Below are 23,916 nucleotides of genomic sequence, written 5' to 3'. Positions count from 1 at the left end.
TTTTCATGGTTGCTTTGGGATTTCCTACTTGACTGTTATATATTATTCCGGCCTATTTCTCAGGGGTAGAGGTGGTTTGTGTTGTTGTTTTTATTATTATTTTCCAGTTTCTTTTTTAAGCTGCAATGAGTTTTCATCAGAGCTCTAAAGATAACTGTATGTGTGGTCCTTCTCCTCACATGTGGTAATAGAGAAGGCAGACAAATTGTTTGCCCCTCCCCTAGATCTATACTATGAAGGGTACATTCTCATACAGACTCACTCTCCAGTCATCTGTGAGCAAACAGTGAAGTCTGTGGAGTAAAAACCTGTAAAAGGATGCAGACATTCCTTATTGCTGTAGCCTCTAGGGATCTCACGCTCTCTCACTAGTGTATACTTGGTTTCTACCAATTCACCACCACCCTGACTCACCACGATCAATGTCTAGCTGTCTCTACCACAAGCAGACAATTGCTATTACCCCATTTCTTCCTGAAAGCACCTAGTTCTCCTTGGACTTCAGGATACTTTGTTGCCTTATCTTCCTGGGGAACTTAACACATTTGGGAATTTGTTATTTATATGGTTTTTGCTGTTGTTTTGTTTATGCTTTTGCTATAATTTTAAGGGTGGGAACAAAAGGTCTTTCTAGTTCTCTACCTCCCTGAGAGGAAAATCAAAGTTACCTATTTCTGTTTAACCCATCACAACTTTGGAACTCTTTTGTTATTATTTCTTCAACAGCAGCTGGCATGAATTGTTGCTGTTCAAACATGGCTCTCTGTGAGAGGAGCATGGCAATAATCCTCCAGAATAGTGTTAAGAAGTAAAAACCTCCCTTCTCTGATCTGATCCCGTGCCTCCAACCTGTCATTCATACAGAAAGAAGGCCGCTGCCAAGCCCCCACCAGTTCACCACAGCCTTAGGTATATCAAGGATTTTCTCTGCTTTTTTGTTAATTGCTTTAATCGAGGCTACGCTCTTCTATACTCCAAGATTTTGCTACCCAAAGTGTGCTATGAGAATCAGCGGCACCTTTATCAACTGGAAGCTTGTTATGAACACAGAATTTCAGGCCCTACTTAAAACCTACTGAAACATAAAAAGTTTAGCAAAATCTCCAGGAGATTTATATTCATGTTACCATCTGAGAAGTGTTGGTCTAGGGTTGTTTTAGAGAGAGAACGAGTAAACTAATCTAGTTCTCATTTGTCAGGAAACAGAAAATTCAGGGATGTTCTAAAACTTTTTTAAATTTTGATTTATAAGTTATATTCTTACCTATTTATATACTGCTTCAAATATTCAGAAATATTAAAATAGTCCTAAATAGTATTATGAATTGAAGATATGACGGCTAAACATAAAACTGAATCATTTTATGCATTAAAGGAATAAGTGCACATACTATTTTTATGAATATCATAAATACTTAAATTATTTTAGATGATTAAAACAGTACATTTTTTTAACGATTTTATTTATTTATTTGACAGGCAGAGATTACAAGTAGGCAGAGAGGCAGGCAGAGAGAAAGAGGAGGAAGCAGGCTCCCCACTGAGCAGAGAGCCCGATGCGGGGCTCGATCCCAGGACTCTGGGACCATGACCTGAGCCTAAGGCAGAGGCTTTAACCCACTGAGCCACCCAGGCGCCCCTAAAACAGTACATTTTTATAACAGATTTATTGATATATAACTCATATACATTTTATCCAATTCAACTGTATAATTCATTATTATTTAATATATTTACAGAGCTGTGTGACCATCACCACTACTTGATTTTAGAAAATTTTTTCCAACACATAAAGAAACCCCATACCCAATAGCTGTCATTCCCATTTCCCTCTTCTCTCATCCACTGGAAAATAACTAAACTACTTTAGGTCACTATGGACTTGCCTATTCTAAACATGTTACAGACATGGAATCAAAATATGTGCCCTTTCGTGTTATGGCTTTGTTTATTAAGCATAATGTTTTCAAATTTCATCAATGCCACAGCATGTATTAGGGCTTCGCTTCCTTTTATAGATGAGCAACATTCCATTTTGTGATACTATAAACCACATTTCATTTATCTATTTATCAGTTTATTGGCATTTGGGTTGCTTCATGTTTTGACTATTGTGAATAATGTTGCTATTAACATTTATTTAAGAATTTTTGTGAGAATATATGTATTTTCAAATATTTTGAGTATAAACCAATGAGTGGAATTGCTGAATTATATCATTAATCTATTCTTTTAACATTTTGAGAAATGTCAAACTGTTTAACATTAAACTGTTTTCCAAAGTGGGTGTACCATTTACAATCTCTCTAGCAATGTAGAAGGTTCCAGTTTCTATAAATCTTTCCCAATAACTGTAATATTTCTTCACTTTTTAAAAAAATTTTAGTTATCCAAGTTGGTATCAAGTGCTAGTTCATTGTATTTTTCTTTTGCACTTACCTAATGACTAATATTATATTGTCTCTTCATGTGCTCGTTGATAATTTATCTCCTTTTTTTCTTTTTACTTCCATTAATTGTTGCTTTATTTTTGAGTTGTGTTTTTATATATTCTTGGCATAAGTCTCTTGCTAGATATAAATTTTCATTGTTGCTGTGTCCTTTGAGATGGTCTCTTTTATTTTCCTTTTTATCCTATTAATATGGAGTACTGCATTGATTGGAATTCCCACTACTTCTCAGTGATTTATTTACTTATTTGAGAGAGAGAGAGCAGGGTAAAGGGCAGAGGTAGAGGGAAATAATCTCCAGCAGACTCCCTGCTGAGCATTAAGCCCAATGCAGGGTTTGATCTCAGGACCCTGCAATCATGACCAGAGCCAAAGCCAAGAGTTGGAGGCTTAACCAACTGAGCCACCGAGGCACCCCAGAATTCCTATGTTAAACCAGTATTACACTCCTGGGATGAATCTCATCTGGTAATTTTTTAATCCTCTTAAAATGTTGCAGGATTCTGTTTGCTAGCATTTTGAGGATTTTTGTGCCCACATTCAGAACAGATAACATAGTACATTTTTAATTATTTTAAAGTGCTTTGGAAATGCCAAGTAATACATACTCTAATGCAGAAATCATGTTTCTAAAGGTAGTTAAATTATGAAAATATTTGAACTCTAAATAATTATAAGATCAACCAAAAATGGCAATTAGAAGATCAGCCACATGAGATTGAGGTAATGTATATAATATTTGGTAGAACTTCCATATAAGTGCCTCATTAAACTAGAAAGAAAATAAAGAGTCTTGTGTGCTAAGGTTATTAATCACTACAGATAAAGACCAATTTAAAAAACAAGAAGTAGAAGTGCCTGGGTGGCTTAGTTGTTAAGCGTCTGCCTTCCACTCAGGTCATGATCCCAGGGTTCTGGGATCGAGCCCCACACCTGGCTCCCTGCTCTCAGAAAGCCAGCTTCTCTGTCTCCCACTCCCTGTGCTTATGTTCTCTCTCTCTCTCTTTCTGTCAAATTAATAAATAAAATTTTTACTAAATAAATAAAGTATAAGAAATCAAAAGAAAATAATCACAGTAGTTACATATGACAGAACAGATACAATAAACTAATGAAAAATATTATGCTAATATTTTCAGAATTTAGATGAAATTCATTACTGTCATGTGTTACAAAATGTCACTCAATGGGAAATAGAAAATATGAATGGGAACGGGGAGGGAAAAAAGAAAATAAGAATGATCTTATAACAATTAAAAAATTAATTAGATTATTAAAAGTCATCCCACTAAAGAAATAAGAGGTCCAGATAATCTTACTAGTAAATTCTACAAAATTTAAGATACAAGCAATTTCACTTTTCTAGAAAGTCTTTCAAAGCCTACAATGAAGAAATAGCCTACAAGTAATTGTTGAGGGTTGCATAAAACTAGAACAAGAACAAAAAAAAAACCCTAAAAAGTACAGAGAATAATTACAAGTCATCACTCATGTAAACTAAAGCAAAAAATTAAAATATTAGTAAACTAATCAAGCATGGTATTAAAAAAAGATTAGCTACCATGACAAACTTAAATTTGTGCCAGGAATGTAAGGTTAGTTTACACTTAAAAATCAATTTAATATACTATAGTAAGATAGGGAAAGAGAGAGATAAATGGGAAGAGAGATACAGACATATATAGTTGACCCTTAAACAATGTGGGGTTTGGGGCACCAACTCCTGTATGCTGAAAAACTTGTATAGAACTTTTGACTCCTCCTCCAAAACTTAACTACTAATAGCCTCCTGTTGACTAGAAGCCTTACTGAAAACATAGCCAGTCAATTAACACATATTTTGTATGTTATAAGTATTATATATGGTATTCTTACAATAACATAAGCTAGAAAAAAGAAAATGTTATTAAGAGAATCACAAGGAAGAGAAAATACAGTTACAGTACTGTACTATTAAAAAAATCCACATATAAGTGGACCTTCCCAGTTCAAAACCATGTTGTTCAAGGGTCAACTGTATATAATATATATTATTAAGCAGTATTCATTATAAAACCTCCTGGAAAATTGAAAGGTTATAAATTCCAGAACACAATCTACAAAGTAATCATATAGTAAATATTATAATTAATGACATAATGTTGACTGCATTCTGCTTAAGTATGTAAAAGCTCAGGTATAATACAAGATCATCCATGTAAATAAAAGATTAGAAGAAACCTCTTCATCCCATCCTTTTCTCTATTTTTTCACCCTTTTCTTTAAAAATAGAACAAAACAAAAAAACAGACCTTGTAGTGTCTTGTAAATAAAGATTCAATTGCACCATTTTCTAAGAAAGAAAGAAAGACAGAAAAAAAAAAAAAAAGAAAGAAAGAGCCTCTTCAGGACTCCGTTTCAACCAGTATCTTTGACTTCAAAAGAAATAGAAAAAATACCTCCCATGCCAAATTTATAAAAGAAATGTTTTGAATAGTTTTCATACTCTTGTATAAGTCACCCAGTTTGTGAATATAAAAAAGTTTAGAGCCAAACAAAGCAAGTCACTTATAGGGGAGAAGTTATGAACAAACAAATATTTATGTTATAAGGTTCATTTGCACTACTTAATCTTTATTCCTTATTCTTAAATTTGCACATATTAGAGTTTTCAACCTTCACTGTGCATCAGAACCACCTAGAAAGCTTTTAAAAGCTGCCCACATAAAGGCAATACCCCCACAGATTCTATTTCAGTTGGCTTGGGGGTGGGCATCAGTTTTTATTTTTTAAATTTCCCAAGTGATTACAAAAGGGCATCCAGATTTGAAAACCCACTCTTGTGGATGGAAAAGGAAATGACACATCTCTCTGGACATTAGGAAAGAATCTGCAAGATTGCACAGATCTAAGCTAAAGAAGAATTTAACATTTTGAAAGAGCAGTATCACACAATGATACTTAACATGAGCTTTGGAGGTCAAACTGCTTAGATTCAAAATCCAGCCACATATTTTCCTAGGAAAATAAATTAACATCTCTATTTTAGTTTTCTGGTTAACACTCATAACAGTTACCATGATGTTCATGTTTTGAGGATTAAATAAGCCATTATATGTAAAATTTGTAGTCCTTTAATTGGCATACTACAAAATAATGTGAAAATGAATAGAGAAAACCTCACTTAGAATTGAGTTGAGGAAGCCCTGAAGGGGGAATTGATGTATGTTACCATTCATTGCAGATGGCATAATTAGCAGGAAATAGGAAGTATTTTATTTCTTGTTCTTAAGAAAAAAGAAGGAAGACCCCTCTCTGCCCCAGCTATTAATAATGTACCTGTAACCAATGAGAAACCATCACATCCTCAAACTCTGGTACCTCTCCTATGAGCTTCTGTTCAAAACAACCCTCCCCAATTTTGACCTACACCTAATGAAAGCGGAATTTCCCCTTGTCTCTTCATACTTGCTTTTGGCTTGTCATAGTTTGCTTGTCCAGAATTGCTATTCCTCTGCTACTCCCAAATAAACTCATTTCCCTAACAAAATAACTTCTATTTTTATGGTTGACAACACCAAACATCCCCCTCTCCTGGCTAGTATTAAGTGACCACTGCATCTCTACTAATGAAAGGATTAGCCTCAATTATAGTAGTCTTCCCTCTAAATAAGATTTATGAAGTTACTCATAGAACTACCACTGCCCCCGATAGCACACAATCGAGGTGAATCCCTATTTCCTTGAACCTGTCCCCAATTTACTGAGCCAACGCACAAATCCCATAATGTCTTCCATAATATCCTTTACTGTGAGGCACTCCGTGATTCTCCATAATGTGTGGTCTCCCCCCCTGCAATGCCCATTGAAAAGAATTTGTTCAACTATAGATATGTTCCCAGTGGTCTCTGGCTAGAACACACTGACACTGAGTAGGTATAAATATGAAAGAGAAAGAATGTGGTCAATTGATTGTGGATGAATTTTTACATCCTCCATTTTGCAGGACATGTGGCTATTGCCTTCGTTTGCCCTGATTTATTGAACTGCAATGCTAATCCATTAAAAATGGGTGTTGGAGGGGATGTGGAGAAAGGGGAACCCTCTTACACTGTTGGTGGGAATGCAAGTTGGTGCAGCCTCTTTGGAGAACAGTGTGCAGATTCCTCAAGAAATTAAAAATAGAACTTCCCTATGACCCTGCCATTGCACTACTGGGTATTTACCCCAAAGATACAGATGTGATGAAAAGAAGGGCCATCTGTACCCCAATGTTTATGGCAGCAATGGCCATGGTCGCCACTGTGGAAAGAACCAAGATGCCCTTCAATGGACGAATGGATAAGGAAGATGTGGTCCATATTCACTATGGAGTATTATGCCTCCATCAGAAAGGATGAATACCCAACTTTTGTAGCAACATGGACGGGACTGGAAGAGATTATGCTGAGTAAAATAAGTCAAGCAGAGAGAGTCAATTATCATATAGTTTCACTTATTTGTGGAGCATAACAAATAGCATGGAGGACATGGGGAAATAGAGAGGAGAAGGGAGTTGGGGGAAATTGGAAGGGGAGATGAACCATGAGAGACTAATGACTCTAAAAAACAATCTGAGGGGATTGAAGTGGTGGGGGGGGTGGGAGGTTGGGGTACCAGGTGGTGGGTATTATAGAGGGCACGAATTACATGGAGTACTGGGTGTGGTGAAAAAATAATGAATACTGTTATGCTGAAAATAAAAAATAAATAAAAAATAGAAAAAAAATGCTATTTCCTCTGGGAAAAAAAAAGGTTTAATTTTCTGTTCTCACTTTTTTATTACTGCCTAGCATTTCTCCAGATTTAGTGTTAACCTTCACATTAATCATGACGTTCTACATATTGACTGACAGTCACATTCCCAATACAAAATATTCTAAATGTAACATTAAAATATCAGATTATACCATTTCTATTATCTACATGCAACCTGTAGATGATAAATTTTAATCTTGCAATCCTGATGATAAATTTTTTTTAAGATTTTATTTGTCAGAGAGAGCACAAGCAGGGGAGGTGGGAGAGGGAGAAGCAGACCACCCCCTCCATCCCCCCACTGAGCAGGGAGCCCAATGTGGGGCTGGATCCCAGGACCCTGGGATCCTGACCTGAGCTGAAGGCAGATACTAAACCAATGCAGCCACCAGGTACCCTGATGATAAATATTTAATGTTAAACATTAAAGGGATAATTTGGAACTTCTGGGAAAAATATAGAGTTTTTTGTAAATAATGACTATTTTCTGATTTAATCAAGTTGAACATTAGACACATGTGAAACAACCAATGCATACAAATGAAGGACCTCAACACTACATTAATTTTAAGAATAGATAGAATTAAAAGGTCAGTACAATTTCTCAATTGTATACTGAATGTTGTTTACTTTAACAAACTATCCCATGATAAGTCAAACCAGGGACACTTTTAGACAGTACATAAAAGATAGATGTTGCCAAATATAATTTATGATTCTACTCCACTAAAAAAATAGAATAAAAACAGTATTTTCCAATTATAAGAGTTACAATTGTTACTTCATGAAAAAAAATGTTGAAATAAGCATCAGTTAAATAATAGATATTATTTTGTAGAACAAAGCTCCTTTGAACCGACAGTTCAAAATACTCCAATTTCAGGATTTTGTTAAAAGTGCAGTCAAATGAAAGTATTATTCCTCTCAGAAATTAAACTTTATGTTACAAAAATGGTCTATTGCTGTTCTCAAAATCACCAGGTGATTATAGGATGAGAAATTTCCATTAGCAATCAAATGTAGCAATTGAAGAAAATGGTCCAAAAGAATAACAAAGAAGACACTTTATCATAAGCATGATCTACTGAAGAAGCAGCTGTCTCTAAGGTATAAAAAAAGGTTCATCAGTGAAAAACATTAACTGTTGTATTAATGATAGAGGGCTTAAGCACACACAATATGAAGAGCTAGCAGGAACGAGAGTGTAAGTGTAAAAGGGCAAACGTACCTCCTAGCAAGCCCTAAAATGGTCCCCTACTTACATGAAACAGGTGTTCATTTATTACATGGAAAAAAAAATTTTTTTTGACATTCACCACTCTTTGGACAAATTACCACATATTATGAATTTTCAAACACAGGATAGATAACTTTTTTATTCTTGTTTTTATTTTTGTTTGTTTGCTTTTTAACAGCACCTCTCAGCAACTACATGTAGTTAGGAAAGGAAACTCCCAAACATTGACTACGTGGCACCACATACCCTTGAGCAAAATCATAGAAAGTCCAGGGTTAAGAAGTCTCAGTCTCAGTGCTAAATTTGGGGTATGCTGATCAAATGTATGTGACCTCAGTGTACTTCAAACCACAGACTTACTATGGTCACCAGACCAAATACCCATTTTTTCATAGCAGTTGCCATCTTAGCCATCTCCCATTATTCTCCAAGGCAACAGAATGAAGTCCTAAAATATTGTCCTGATATTCAAAGCCCTGGATGGCCAGGCCTCTGAACCAACTGATTCCAACTTTACCACTCCATACTCTCCTTCACAGAGGAAGGCTCGCTTACTTGTCACATCCTTCCTAGTTCCTACATCATTACAATGAAATTCTAATGAGAAATATATAAAGGCCTCAGCAGAGACGGAATATGGAAACCACCTATGTGTTGACATCACTGCTTAACCCAGCAAGTTTCTGCAAAAGCCATAAACAACTAAAAAATTCTTTGTTGCCCCATCAGGCTGATCAAGGACAGATTGTTCATAAAGATGACTCTGCAAGCTGCCAACTGATCAGTTTATCAAAAAAAAAAATGTATAAGCAAGTTCCACTGTCTATTCTCTGCAATGTTTTCTCCTTCACTATTGGAAGACAATTTCTTGGCTACAGAATTCTAGGTTAGTATTTTTTTTTTTTAACTCTTAACACTTTAAATATTCCACTATCTTCCTGACTACATGATTTCTGAGACGTTGGATATAATTCTTGGATATAAATCTCAACTCCTCTATAGGCAAGGTATTTTCCCCCCTCTGGCTTCTTTCACAATTCTTTCTCTATATTTGATGTTCTGCAATTTAAATATAGTATTCCTAGCCATAAAGCTTTATTTTTTATTTTTTTTTTTTTTACATTCATCCTGCCTGGTATTGCCTGATCTTCCTGGATCTGTGGTTTGATGCCTGACATTAATTTGAGGAAATTTTCATCTACTACAACATCAAAGGAATTGTTATTTAAATGAGGGGTTCTTCAGAAATACAACTGTGAACAAATATCATTCTGTGAACAATTTAAAAGCACTAGGGAAACTACTTTCTGGGACGCTATAGCTTTAGTGCACATCAGAATCACATGGAGGATTTAATAAAACACAGATTGCTAGGTCCCACCCTCAACAGTTTCTTAATCGAAAGGTTTTGGGTGCAGCCCTACCTTCTACCCTCCACAGAACCACTGCACCAAGTTGTGAGGATGGTCCAATTTTACCAATCTAAGCAGAATCTAAGCAGAATAAGTGTCAATGTTGACAGATAAAAATCTGGGGAAATGAGAATGACTTTTTTTCAGCCCAAGTTAACCCAAGAGAAATCTTTCACAGAGATTCTCCTCATGGACCTCCACTCTTACTAAGCCCACCAACCTGTACTCAGGTACATGTTCAATGCGGAAAGTGCCTCCTTCTACCTCAACCATTCAATCCAACTCTTGAAATTTGTACAAAAGGTACAAAGGGGTAAGCTAATATATATCCAATTGTCTGGAATAGGATAGAAAAATATATAAAACCTGAATGTGTCTCCATATTCCTTCATTTATATACACAAACAGTTTTTGATATCTGTTTTCTTCTAGGCACTGTTCTTAGCTCTGAGAATACACCAGTGAACAACAAAACAGACAAGACTATTCCTGTTAAAAAGCTCACATTCTATTGGAAGAAACAGACTCTCCATTTTATATATATAATTTTGGGAAAAATGTTATTGAAAAGAACAGAGCAAGAAAGAGAAAGATGAAAGGATAAGCTATTTTAGAGGGTACTGGGAAATGTTGTCAGATAAAGTGATATTTGAGCAGACACCTGAATAAAGTGAGAAACAGTATCACGAAGATTAATAGGAAAATAATAGTCCAAGCAGAGAAAAATGCAAAAACTTTGTAAAAGCATAAAACTCAGTGTTTTTTTTTTTAAAGTAAAGAGGCCAGTGCCTGTAATGTATTATATTTAAAAATGCAGCAAATTCTTTGAAATTAACTTGGACGGACCATTTTGTTGATAAAAATGGAACCATAATAATTTTACAACAAATGAATATACTAATTTCTAATATATGTACATTATTTTATACTATTTTGGTTAAATTGTCACTCCTCAGTAATCTAATAATTTGCAGTTTTTAAAATATTTTTGAAAGGGCCAAATACAGTTTTATAAAATATGAATCTTATTCAATTGCAGATTCAAGTCAAATTATTTTGACATTATCAGTAAATCAATTAGAAGGTACTAAAATATTCTATGTTTACTGCTGCCTGATACCAATATATCAATATAACTGTTTCAATCTTGATGTCACTATGTTTGTTGAAGGAATGCCTTTAAGTTAAAACAACCGTAATTCAAAGTCTCATTTTAAAATCACTCTTAAATCTTCTTCTTATTTCTAAAATTTAGATTAAACTCTGAGGGTTCAGTATAAAAAATAAATATAATAAATTAAACACAACCACTTCTGAACAGAAGAGGTATGTATGTACTTGGAAGAGGGGGCCCGAATTGAAGCCACAGAAACAACCAGCATGCACAGTGCCATCCATCTCACTACAATCAGTGGTTATGACAGAGGGAAAAAATGCACTAGACTAGCAAACTGGAATTTAAAAAAAAAAACAAAAATTGAAGGCTTGTAGGATGAAAATTTATAGAGCCTCATTTCATAAGGACAGAACCAGGAGTGGCCACCTGAACACTGAAGGTCTCTTTAATGACCACCCACTTGCCTCAGTATTTGGACCTAATATGACCAACCTCCCCCCAAATTCATGAAGCATTACTGCACTTAGTGATTTCCAACATGACTGTCACAATGACATGTAAGATGTTTTCTAGTTAAATTTCACTTGATATCAACTAAGTACACACAAGATTCGAGCATGTCACCTAAAATTTAATACTTTATAGAGCTGAAAATATCAGCAATGATATTAAGACTGTCTTTTGGAGAGCATCTCTTCATAGATTTTTATCACTTATTCTTCAAAATACATTAAAGAAGCAACTTTTATTATTTCCATGTTACATGTAAGGTAACTGATCTCGAAGATGTTAAGAGATCCTTTTTGCAGAAAAGAGTCAGGTCTAGAATCCATGGATTCTGGGTCTAATTCTAAATTGTCACATGAAAATTAGCAATAATTTATTTAAAGAAAAAAATTCTCACCATGGTGACAGTTTTTCCATATAATATGTCGGGCATTCTCATAATTTGTGTTCATCCAACTAAGCAGAATCCTTTCAGGATTAGAATATATGTTGCTGGATAAAAAACAAGGATTGACTTTTGGTGAATTCTGCACATGGATGGGGGGCAGGTTGTTGCTGCAATGTGGTACAACCCGGGATAGTACCAGAACCTGAAATTGGGAAAAAGAGGGAACCTTCATTAGACTTGAATGGTAAAATTACAAAATCAATATTGGAAGAGTAAAAAAAGGAAGACATCAGTATTTTCTGGTCAATTGCATCCATACAAGAGTAAAAGAAATCAGAAGACCCCCCCACAATAAAGATGAAAGTCAGAGTATACGCAATAACAACTCGCCTATCCAAATCTCAGCTATGTTTGAAATCCTCATGGACATAGGCCAGCAAGCACATAATGCATATGTACATATTGTGAGATACAATCTGTGATGTCTCAAAGTCTGCAAACAAACTTTCTCCTACTTAATTTAGGTACCATTTAGAGGAGAAAGAGGCCCATAGAGAATCTTGTGGTAACCACAGCACTGGATACGGAAGCAATAGGACTGTTTTAAACATAAACTGAATTCTAGTTAAGAGGTAAGAAGGTCTATATCTATTCCTTAATTCAATTATTATGTACTGAGTGCATGATACAAAACTAGTTACTGTGCTAGGAAATGGTATGATAGCGAAACGATGCAATCCTTAGCTAAAGTATATTTAGAAAGACATTTAATCCGAAATGGTTGAATTTCAACCATTTAAATATTTAAATATTTTAAAAGGTAAAGTGTAAAAGGCAGAACAACAATTTAAAACATGCTACCAAAGTTCATTCCTTTTCCAAAGTTTCCAAGAACAAGGTTATACCATACCTGTTTGTCAGTGTTTCTGTTTAAAATTCAAGCTGTTATTCTACCAAGAAATAGCTCTTATATTTTTGGACGGTGTTTAAAGAATATTTTAAAAGTAATGACTGGTCTCATAATGAATAAATGGAACAGCAATGAAAAAAATGTCATGTCCTTCCCCAACAAAAACATGAATAAGATGTAGATCATAACATGAGGTGAAATTTTAATTTTACTAAACAGTTGCAATTTCACAGAATGTTCTAAACTATGTGTAAGTTATTCTAGTAAATCTTAACTCAAAATGTATGCCAAAAAGGCACAATTAATTTAAGTAGGAATTAGAAAAAGTCAAATCAGATTTAACTTTTAGAAGGTTACCTTTCCTTTGATAAGATTAAGTAGAATATAACAAATAGTGCTCAAACATACCATAAAAGTTTATCACCCTAACAAAATTTCTTGCAGTCATTTAAGTCTAAATATTATCAAGATTATAAATTTTTTGTAAACAGAATATAATTTAAGTTCATAAAGTAAGAATTTTTAAAAGGAAAATAGAGGAAGAAAATATAAAAAGAAGCATTCAAGCTTGTTTATCAACAAGCCCTATCAAGGAGGACCACCTACAAGTGATCTGGGGGTGAAGACAGAAACATCAGTTAAGACAGGAGGTAGAGGGCACATGGGTGACTTAGTTGGTTAAGCAGTTGCCTTCCACTTGGGTCATGATCCTGGGGTCCTGGGGTCAAGTCCCACATTGGGCTCCCTGCTCAGCAGGGGGTTTGCATCTCCCTTTGACCTTCCTCCTGCTCATGATCTCTGACTCGCTTGCTCTCACGCTCACTCACTCTCTCTCAAAATAAATAAATTTTCAAAATCTTAAAAAAACAAAAACAGGAGGTAGAGAGAAAGCTCCAAGAAGAGGCTCAATCTATAGGGGAGTTTCCTGGTGATGGAAGGCACAGCAGCAATCTGACCTCACCTCTAAGGTACAGCACACAGCATACCAGGGTGTCACTATAGGGGTTCCAGGAAACCCAAGATGCACCTGCTACTGATTTAAATAAAGATAAAACCCTGCAAGCCCAGAGACCTCTTTCCCTTGTCTTCTCACTCCTACTACCTCTAGGGGCTCCTGGCTCCTTATTCATCTCTTATCAGATCTCCTTCCTTCTCAGCCTATACACTAGTATTTTTCAGAAGACCCATCATCACTACTTCAAAGAGCAAAGGAATGACATCCTAGATGAGAATGCTGCAGTGTCTGTCCTACAACGTGAACATCTATACTCACCTTTCCTCCTCTACAGCCACAGTGGGTAAGCTATCCCTTCTCTTGTACTAGATACCAAAATTACGCATCATCTTTGGGACAGTCCTTCATCATTTGCCTTTTTTAGCTTTTGGATCTTTAACCTCTCCCTTCTCAACAATATCAAAACATGATCACTTATACTCAGCTTTTAGAGAGCTCTCCCAAACTTGGATTCCCCAATTGTTTTACCTGTTCTCTCCACCAGTGTAACCCATGAAAGAGTTTTCTAACCCAGGAAAGAGTTTTCTAACCCCACTTTCATTCCTTTTGCTCATCAAACCAAAGCCCACCTAATAACCTTCCACCAATTCATCACACCCTCATACCCTGAAAGTGCCTTTGGCATCTTTGTTGTCTAATACAATAGGGAATTTTTAATCATTACTTTATACCACCTCCCCATTTCATCTGATAATACATCCTCCCTCAGAGGCTTTCCTCCCTCCTTGTTCATGGTACCATACAGTGTTACTGCTATCTTTTTGCCTATTTTGAGCTCATTTGCAGGATTCTCTTCCCTTACCTATTTAAGTGCTGGGTTTCTATGACACTAGGTTTCTAACCTATGCCATCTTTTCTTTCTTTTTTTAAAAAATATTTTATTTATTTATTTGACACAGAGAGAGACAGTGAGAGAAGGAACACAAGCAAGGGGAGTGGGAGAGGGAGAACCAGGCTTCCCACTGAGCAGGGAGCCCCATGTGGGGCTCGATCCCAGGAACCTGGGATCATGACTTGAGCCAAAGGAAGACGCTTAACGACTGAGCCATCCAGGTGCCCTGATGCAATCTTTTCTTTTAAGTTTTTAGGTGTGTTTCTCCCAATTTTATCTCCCAGAGACCACGAAATATGCATGAAGAAACCACAAAAACCACCAATTGTTGTAATTAAAAAACAAAGATTCAACATAATATTTAGAACGTTATGTTAGTAGTAGTAATGACAATAATTATAGCTTCATATCAGTAAGATGAATGATAGTAACTGTCTTTATCAAGTTATCTACATTTACCTAGACGATGAATGTATTGAATTCTACATCACTTTATATATTCAGTAATTTCTTATTCTGTATTTCCACTAATTGAGAAAAGCTTACCTCATATTTACAGGTTAACAGAATAGATGTTCAGTTTGATTGTTATAGATAATCAGGCCCAACACAAAGCCAGAAATTATAGAGATTTTTATTAAAATCTACTTCATCTACTTTCAAATACTAAACAAATACTAAGCTCCTTGATGAGCCAATCACACTCAAAAGTCAAAGGTTAAAAACACTCAACTTGGGAAATAGCATTAAAGATAATAGTACTCTACTCTTCAGTGGCATTCGTCTTTGGGAAAAGTTTCTTTGGCTTCCATTGCGAGGAGCTCAAAAACTTATACAGTGTCTTTGTGCAAATTAAAGAATGTGGTACACTCTCTGAGAAACTATTATCCTGATGGTACCCTTATTAAAGTAAAAGCGCCCCTGCAACTAATTTGTTGAGACACAGCTTCCAATAGTGTCTATAGTCTTAGCGAGAAGCACGTAGGCTGGATTTCAGCTTCCAATCATCAACTCAGCTGTGTAGAAACTATATGATCATATTCAGTTTTTCTGTCCATTCAACAACTCAAAACATTTTTTCCCCAAAAAATCTTGGGAAAAAGCCAAACTTTTGATGCTTTAGTGTTTTGTACCACATTAAAAATCATGATATTCGGGGTGCCTGGGTGGCTCAGTGGGTTAAGCCACTGCCTTAGGCTCAGGTCATGATCCCAGGGTCCTGGGATCGAGCCCCGCATCGGGCTCTCTGCTCAGCCGGGAGCCTGCTTCCTTCTCTCTCTCTCTGCCTGCCTCTCTGTCTGCTTGTGATCTCTCTCTGTCAAATAAATAAATAAAATCTTTAAATAAATAAATAAATAAATAAATAAATAAAAATCATGATATTCAAATCCTGTAGGTATATGTCCAAGATGGAAAACGTTACCTAATGAATATTTGAGCTAGCCACTTAAAATAAAAATGATAAATAAGGAAAAACATTAGTGCTAGGAACATATTATTTTAAATCTCACTCCTGTTGAAAAAATGCACGTGAGACAGACCTTCTCTTCATAACCAGCGCATCTCAAAATTGGAAATAAAGATCCTGAACTTACAGAGATCACAACGCAATTAGGCAACTCAGTAGCCTTATTTTGACAGTATTTACTTTTTTTTCTATTTAACAATGAATTCACAATAGAAGCATATTTTTAATCATCTACATTTCCCTATGAATAAGGGTTCACTCTTTCTTGTGACCAATGACCAATTGTCTATCAATATCTACCACCAACTGATTTTCTCCAGGCTACATTACAAATTAATCTTTAAATAATGACAAAGAATTATTCCTCTAAGAGCATGGGCTTTCATTGATAAAGAGAATAAAACGTCATCATATATTTCTTTCCTTCACACAGACTTATCACACTTATGCAAATGTGTTCATACATTCCTTTAGATCCAACCAAAGCATGCAATATTTGCTAACACTTGTGAGAATAAGTGTATGCACATTGCATTCCACTGCCATTAGGGGACATCCTGCAAAGCCATTTAATAAAACAATTTCACCAAGTTTACCTTCTTTCCAATCATGTTTTATTGAAGCTCATTTTATATATTCCTTACAGGGGCACTTCGGGGACATAGTCGGTCAAGCATCCGACTCTTGCTTTCGCCTCAGATTGTGATCTCAGGGTTGTGAAATCAAGCCATGTGTTGGGCCCCAGTCAGTGCAGTTTTCCCTCTCCCTCTGCCCCTCCATCCCACTCTCTCTCCCTAAAATAAATAAATATATCTTTAAAAACAAATTAAATAAATAAGAATTCCTCACAAATATGAAACCTTGTACTATCTTTACTTGTCTTCTACAGAGGCATGAAATTCTAAAGTAATGCCCTCAGTAGAACTGGTGTCTTGCCTACTTTTAGCAGCAAATATTCCACAATTTTATAACAGAGAGATTTTGAATTGGTTTGAGGAAAAATGTATTTAATTAACCAGAAAGATCACTGCTCTTCATTTAAAAATATCAAAATATTTGATACAATCATGCCACTATTTAAAAAAAAACAACAACAACCTTATAACAGACAGTACACTGGGAACAAATGAATCAACAGTTTACCTAAACTTATTATTCAGATATTTATTATTGATCATCTTTCTCTTGCCTAGATTCTTCAGTAAAAATATCACATTTACCTCTTTCATTACATACAGATTCATGTTTTATATGCACATGAAAGCCCTCTTTATATTTACATTTAAAACAGCATTCTGAATTTGGGTGTTTCTGTTACTGTTTTTCATCTCTCTTGTGCTTCAATGACCTGTTTTTTGGTCATCAATACATTTTTGTGAATTGGGAATATAATGCAAGAAAATAGCAACAATTAAATATGAAATTTAACAGGCAAAAATACCCAAATGACACAAAATCAAATTGGATGAGACAAGTTGTACCCTTTATCCAAACTATTAGCCAAGAAGACCTGACAAAGGCAGTCCTGAGGGCACACATGAGCTCTAGGAAGGAGAAAAAGAAAATCTAAAGGGATTTGTGTGAAAATCACCATATTCTTTCCAACCTGTGAAACTCATCTCAACATTGCTTGCTTTCACAAGAGAAATTGCCAATATGGTTGTGACTTAATAGAGCTCCTAGAGCCACCCATGCTTTAGACACAATACATGGAGAAATACAGCTCTGCAGATGACCTAACTGGGTCATCTTATCTATTCCTATGACTTTATCATGGAATCAGTGAAGAATCCCACACGTGTTGCCACCCAGATCTCTTTCCTGACTGAAGGGTATATCTACCTGGTAAAGACACTGGGCACCATTATACACCACAACCAAAATTAATTTATTATGCCTTCTTACTCTATCTCACCCTCCACCCCCAACAAAATCCTATTATTATCGCTTGTCTTGTTATTTCAGGGACTAGGATCAAATTCCATTCAGTCACCCCAGCAGGACCCACTGTCATCTTTTACCTCTTTATCTCCTTCACCCACTGAGATCTAGTTATTCACCAAGTCATTCTGAATTCTATTCCTAATATTTAGGAAAGCAGTCCCTTTCTCATCTTTCCCACTACCACCAGTATTCCTAGCACCAGGCACTACCTTTCCAAACAGATGCCACATCGTACCAGAGTGATTTCTCTAGGATGCAAAGCTGATATATCAGCCTCATGTTTAAAATCCTTCAGGAGCTAAAGTCCATAAAATCCAGATTCCTTGGTTTGGCTTATGAAGTCAACCATGCTCTAATTTATGACTAGGATCACAGTCCACACCTCCTACCCCCAGTCATAGTGTGCTTCTTCCTTAGAACATACCATGTTGTATCTAATCTCAGGCATTTCCACATTGAATTCCCTTTGTCTTGACAAATGTTATTGTCTTGATCCCCAATAAAACTCACCTACCACCTCTTTCTCACAAATTATACTTTCTTTCCCTCTCTAACCTATGCTCCACTGCTTTACCTTGCCTGGGAAACTCCTACTTATTTCTCAGGGTCAGGCTGAATTGATTTTCTTCCTAGAAACCTTCTCCAGTGCACAGAAAAAGTAGGCTCCTCTCTATGTGCATTCACCACTAGTTTTTTGGGCTTACCTTAACATAGAATTGGTTATAAGTCTTGTAATTAGATATGAGTAATTACTTATATACTCCAGGACACAAAATCCTGGAAGAGAAAGACTATATCAAGTTTAATCTTAAACCCCAGAGCTTACTACTGTGTCTATACCATAATAGTTGTTAAGTAAATTTACTCAGCCAGTATTTGTTGAGCATATACGATGTAGCTGACACACTATCAGATTCTGAGTTTACAAGTAATACTTGATTTTTAAATTCATAGACCTCTAGGATAGGAAGGAGAGATTAGATGACATAAACATATCCATCAATGCATGCATGAATGAAGAAATGAACGAGTGAGTGAATAAAGCCCACAAACCGAAATTAGGACTACTTTGTCCATTAAGTAGGGTACTTGCTGCCCTTTTGTTTTAGAGTTGCTCTTCTCTATCAGTGGGCAAATCATAGATGATACAGCTTGGAGTTAAGAAACAAAGTAGAAAATGTCTTTTCCCAAATCCAAGTTTGACTGAGAGTCATTAATACCCTCATACATTCTTCAGGGAATTACTCAAGAAACCATAATTTTCACTATCACCCATTCTTTAATCCTTCCTTTTAGTACCAGAATACAACTGGTAGCTACTTATTTTAGGCACTACATTTCTCAACATCCCCTGCAGTGAGGTACAACCATAGGACTAAACTCTGCCCACAGGAAATGATGCAGTTTTTAGGTGACATCCTTAAACAGATTTTACTTTTCCTCCACTACTCCTTTCTTGTTCTGAGAGACTAACACAAAGACAAAAGGCCAGGACTGAGGGTGGAAGACATACTCTGCTGTCTCCAAACCACTTACTTCTCAACAGTTCCATGAGAAAGATAAAAACTCTATCTTATCTTGAGCCATTGTATTTTTTTAATTCTTTAATCTGCAGCACCATCTACACCTTAACTAATACACAATTCAGCTAAATCATCCGAAACAGCCAGCAGTGAACAAGAGTGGAAATGTTACCTTGTATATCTGAAGGAATACATCTGTCCATGCCCTTTTACTCCAGGCTTCAAACTGAGTCATGTCTATAACAACAGAGGGCTTTTCCTTAGGTATACAGGAACACACAGGCAAGATAGTAACGAAAGAATTTAATAAAAATTTAAAAAAAGAATTTAATAAATAAAATATTACAACATTAACTAAAATGCAAGGCAAATACAAATTCCAAGTTTTAACTATTTAGCATATAAGTGTTTTTTTTTTATTTTTACAAACTTTTGCATACATTCATCAAGATCTCTAATTCCCCATGGGCACGTAATAGAAACTATCAACAGAAGTAACTTCCTAGAATACACAGCCCCTTACTGAGGTCAAAGATATATCCATTCAATGACCCTACTAGTTTATTCCGTGGCAGAAGTAGCAGAATAAGATACAAAGTTATTCTGAACTCTGAGTCCCAAAAAGAAACACATTTTTTGGTTAAGCCACTGGAACTCAGTAGAGTATCAAAAAACAGGCCCCAGTGGGCCCCTGGGTGGCTCAGTTGGTTGAACTTCAAGAGTCATGACCCTGGAGTGGTGGGGTTAAGGCCCATGTCAGTCTCCATACTCAGCAGGGAGTCTATCTGAGATTCTCTCCCTCCCTCTGCTCCTCCCCCAACTCTTGCACGCACTCCCTCCCCCTCCCTCTCAAATACATAAATCTTAAAAAAAAAAAAAAAAAAAAAAAAAGACAAGCCCATGGTTCTCATGTTTACATCATGTGGTGAGTATAATAACAGAGCCATGACTAAAGTAGAGCTGCCTCAAAGCCTGAAGGTTTCTACAAGCAATTCACCTTCTCAAGAGGTTTCCATAAAATGAACTGTATACTTTGAAAAAAACTATACAAATCTTGCTAATTTCTGCCTATTCTCCCCTTTAACTTAAAGAAGGGATGTGGCAAGTGGTGGGAAAATTAAACCAATATTTTTGTTGGAAGATACATAGTCTAAAAATTGACTTTAAGAAAACATTTACATAAGCACACACAATCCTTCATTTCTAGACCCCATAAAAGAAGAAATTACCTATATATTTAAGAAAGTCATGTAATAATTTCTACATAGCATAGGGGCCAAGGGTAGGCTGCCCCAAGATGCATCACTTTGGCACATAGGGAGTTGGTTGCAGGGGTTTGGGACAGGTCCCCCCAAAACACGCCACTTTGGCATGTGGCCTATTTTCAGCTGAAGGCAACTGAGACCCTCTGGGCTTAAGAGAAACTTTTGCCCCTCCCTTAACTCAGAGAAGAATCTGAAATAGTGGGGTGTACGGAGAAAGGGTCTTTCCCAGAATAAGCTTTATTAGCAGAGATAACATTTTATCTGAGTGACCCATCTGTATAGCAGGACAAACATCTAATTACCAAACACCTGCTCTTCGTAGGACCCTGTGAGGTACATTTCTTCCCTTTGAAGTCCCAGACTCCTCCTACCCTTTCTCCTTAGTTCAGAATGACATAAATACCTCATTTTGCCTGTCTTTGGAATTTCCAGGTCTGTGCTAATTCCCCTTACATAAGCTATTAAATTTGATTTTCTCCTGTTAATCAGTCTCATGTCAATTTGATTCTTAGTCTAGCTGGAAGGACCTTGAAGAGGACAGGATATTCTTGCTCCCTGACAACAGGAACTCCACAAAGATTTTTAGACAGATATAAAAATGTGTGTGTATGACCGTGTGTGTGTGTGTGTATATATAAAAATATCTATATATATGTGTATATATACATTTAAATATTTATACACACACACGTAAGTAAGCTGTCCAGAGAGACATAATCCATAGGATATTTCATAAATAAAATACCAAGATTTTGTAATAAAATTTTCTAACAAATACCAAAGATCAGTCAATTCATTAACTGTGCAGATTATTCCCTAGAAATTGTATTTCCTTACTGTAATTTCAATCCACTTTTCATAATCTTCTGGTTCAAGCAGAAATTCTGGAAGTACATGAGAAATACATGCTCCTTGAGCACTAAAATCAAAAGAGAAAAATCCAAATTATTATAGTATAATACTCCCAGTTTGTATATCACCTGCATTTGAACTTCAGTTATTTCAATATCATAGTTTATATATGTATTGAATTTTATTTTTTAAATTTAAAATTTATAAAATTAGCTTTAACACTTCTCTTAACAATGAAGTGTGTATATGATGCTTCCTTTAGAGAATTAATAATGAGAAAGAACTTACTAAATGCCTACGATCAGCTACATTTATCCTTATATGATAACAGAATATAGAGTTACATGACTTTGCTAACCATTTTATTGTTGTATAACATTAAAAAATTGAAAACTATCTGGAAAAACTTTGAATACAATAAACCATCTAACAGATCATTAGTCACCCAATACTCAGTGAATGCCTATCACAACACACAGCTGAATATGGAAAACCACAAATATAACATAATCCATCACCTATTTTTCCAAGAATATCTAAAAATTCTGGCCTCTGTGATAATATAAACTTGTAATAGTATATCTGATGCAGCACATATTTGTTATTTTATACATTTAAGAGCATATATATTCATATGTATATAATCTATCACATTCAAGATTATATTTTTTGTTGTCATATTTCTTGAACTATTTTTTAAAGATATATTTCTGAGAGAGAGAGTGAGTGGGGGATAAGAGGCAAGAGAGGCTCTACACTCAGGAGGCTCCATGCTGAGTGTAGAACCTGATGCAGGACTCTGATCTCACAACCCTGAGATCATGACCTGCGTCGAAATCAAGAATCAGTTGCTCAACTGACTAAGTCATTCAGGTACTCCTTGAAATGTTTTTATTCAAAGTCTTCATATGCACATCTATCACCACCAGAACTACCTTCATACAGTTTAATAGTTTTGGCAGGAGTGTTTCCTAGTGGAGATCTAAACATTTAGGTTTAACTCATTCAGTGAGCACAGAATGCCACTCACCATAAGCATTTATCAGAGAATATCATATCTAGTCCTCAACTCTGTACACATTTTGCAATCCTATCACTACTGAAATGGGAGAAAAAGAAAAGGCAGAAAGGAGCCTCAACATGATTCTAAAAGTTCAAACCTTGAAGGTAGCATAATGAATGAGAAAAAAAATATAAGGAAGGGGAACCCTTGTGGGGGTAGAAGCAGAGAGCAGAGTTCTAGAATTGTTAAGTTTCACTTGGCCATGGGCCAGTGGAAGCTGGTGTAAGAAATCATGCTGCACACATAAAGCTCCTTTGTTTGACAGTTAAATATCATCCTTTCTCTTTGATTTTCATGTATTTCCCATCTAGATCTACATCACTCCTATGAATCTTCACTAAACTGGAATTCTTATAGATTTAAATATTACCTATAATATTTTAATGGAACACTACTCCTTTACAGGAGTAGCTGAACCTAGAGCATTTGTAAGAACTCAAATGAGATGATGGTCCATTAAGTTGAAATCATAGAGGTAAAACAAAGACAGAAAGCTCAGAGAAATATATAGAAACTGGAATACTTCCTTGCATCCAAAGCAAATATGGGATTTCAGAAGGAAATAATCACTTCTATTAAATGGTACTGAAAACCTAAGAAAAATTATCAGGGAAGCATTAAACTGAAAGCTTCTTGGAGAAGGAGACCACATGGTATTCATTTGAATATTCCATAGTGTCCAGCAGAGAAGAGGCCTTCAGTAAAATGTTCAGAATGAAGAATAAATTTTTTGCATTATTAAAGACAACAGGAGACAACAGGCCCTAAATGGAGTCATTTATGCTAAGCTCCATGTCACCAAAGTGAGATTTAACTTCACAATGATTTTGTACCTCCCAGAAATGGAATCTTAAACCAGTTAATCAGGAATTGCCTGAACAGCATTAGTTAGGTAATCTGCCTGAGAGACCCCTACCATCTCTCCTAGAGAAAGTAACTTTGCAATAATCAATCTGCTTCTGTTGCTGTAAGAGTACAAAACTTTTTCCTCCTTACCTTCTAAGTTTTTTGCTAGCCCAATAATAAAATTGACATAAATCAAATTAAGGTGGGGGAACAACAATGAGATATACATACTTTATGGGAGTCTCACAAAGTAATGAAGCTTGAGAGGTGGTCAGACAGCTGAGGCTAAGGAGATGGGGGTAGGGGTTTGG

At 35.8% G+C, this 23,916-nt stretch overlaps 1 protein-coding gene across 1 annotated transcript in view; it reads right to left on the bottom strand.

The window, feature by feature from the left end:
* CFAP47 (cilia and flagella associated protein 47) overlaps positions 1-23,916 on the bottom strand; it is a 529,980-nt gene that overhangs the window by 301,473 nt on the left and 204,591 nt on the right. Inside the window, exons 32-34 of the mRNA XM_045089444.1 lie at positions 21,682-21,763; positions 19,752-19,838; positions 11,897-12,089 (exon numbers count right to left, since the gene is read on the bottom strand). Coding sequence (XP_044945379.1) covers positions 11,897-12,089; positions 19,752-19,838; positions 21,682-21,763 — 362 coding nt within the window. The remainder of the gene's footprint in view (positions 1-11,896; positions 12,090-19,751; positions 19,839-21,681; positions 21,764-23,916) is intronic.

This window comes from Mustela putorius, unplaced genomic scaffold, assembly GCF_011764305.1.
Source record: "Mustela putorius furo isolate JIRA1106 unplaced genomic scaffold, ASM1176430v1.1 tig00003836_pilon_pilon_pilon, whole genome shotgun sequence".
In the NCBI taxonomy this organism is placed as follows: domain Eukaryota; kingdom Metazoa; phylum Chordata; class Mammalia; order Carnivora; family Mustelidae; genus Mustela; species Mustela putorius.
This window is presented reverse-complemented; position numbering and strand designations above follow the sequence as displayed.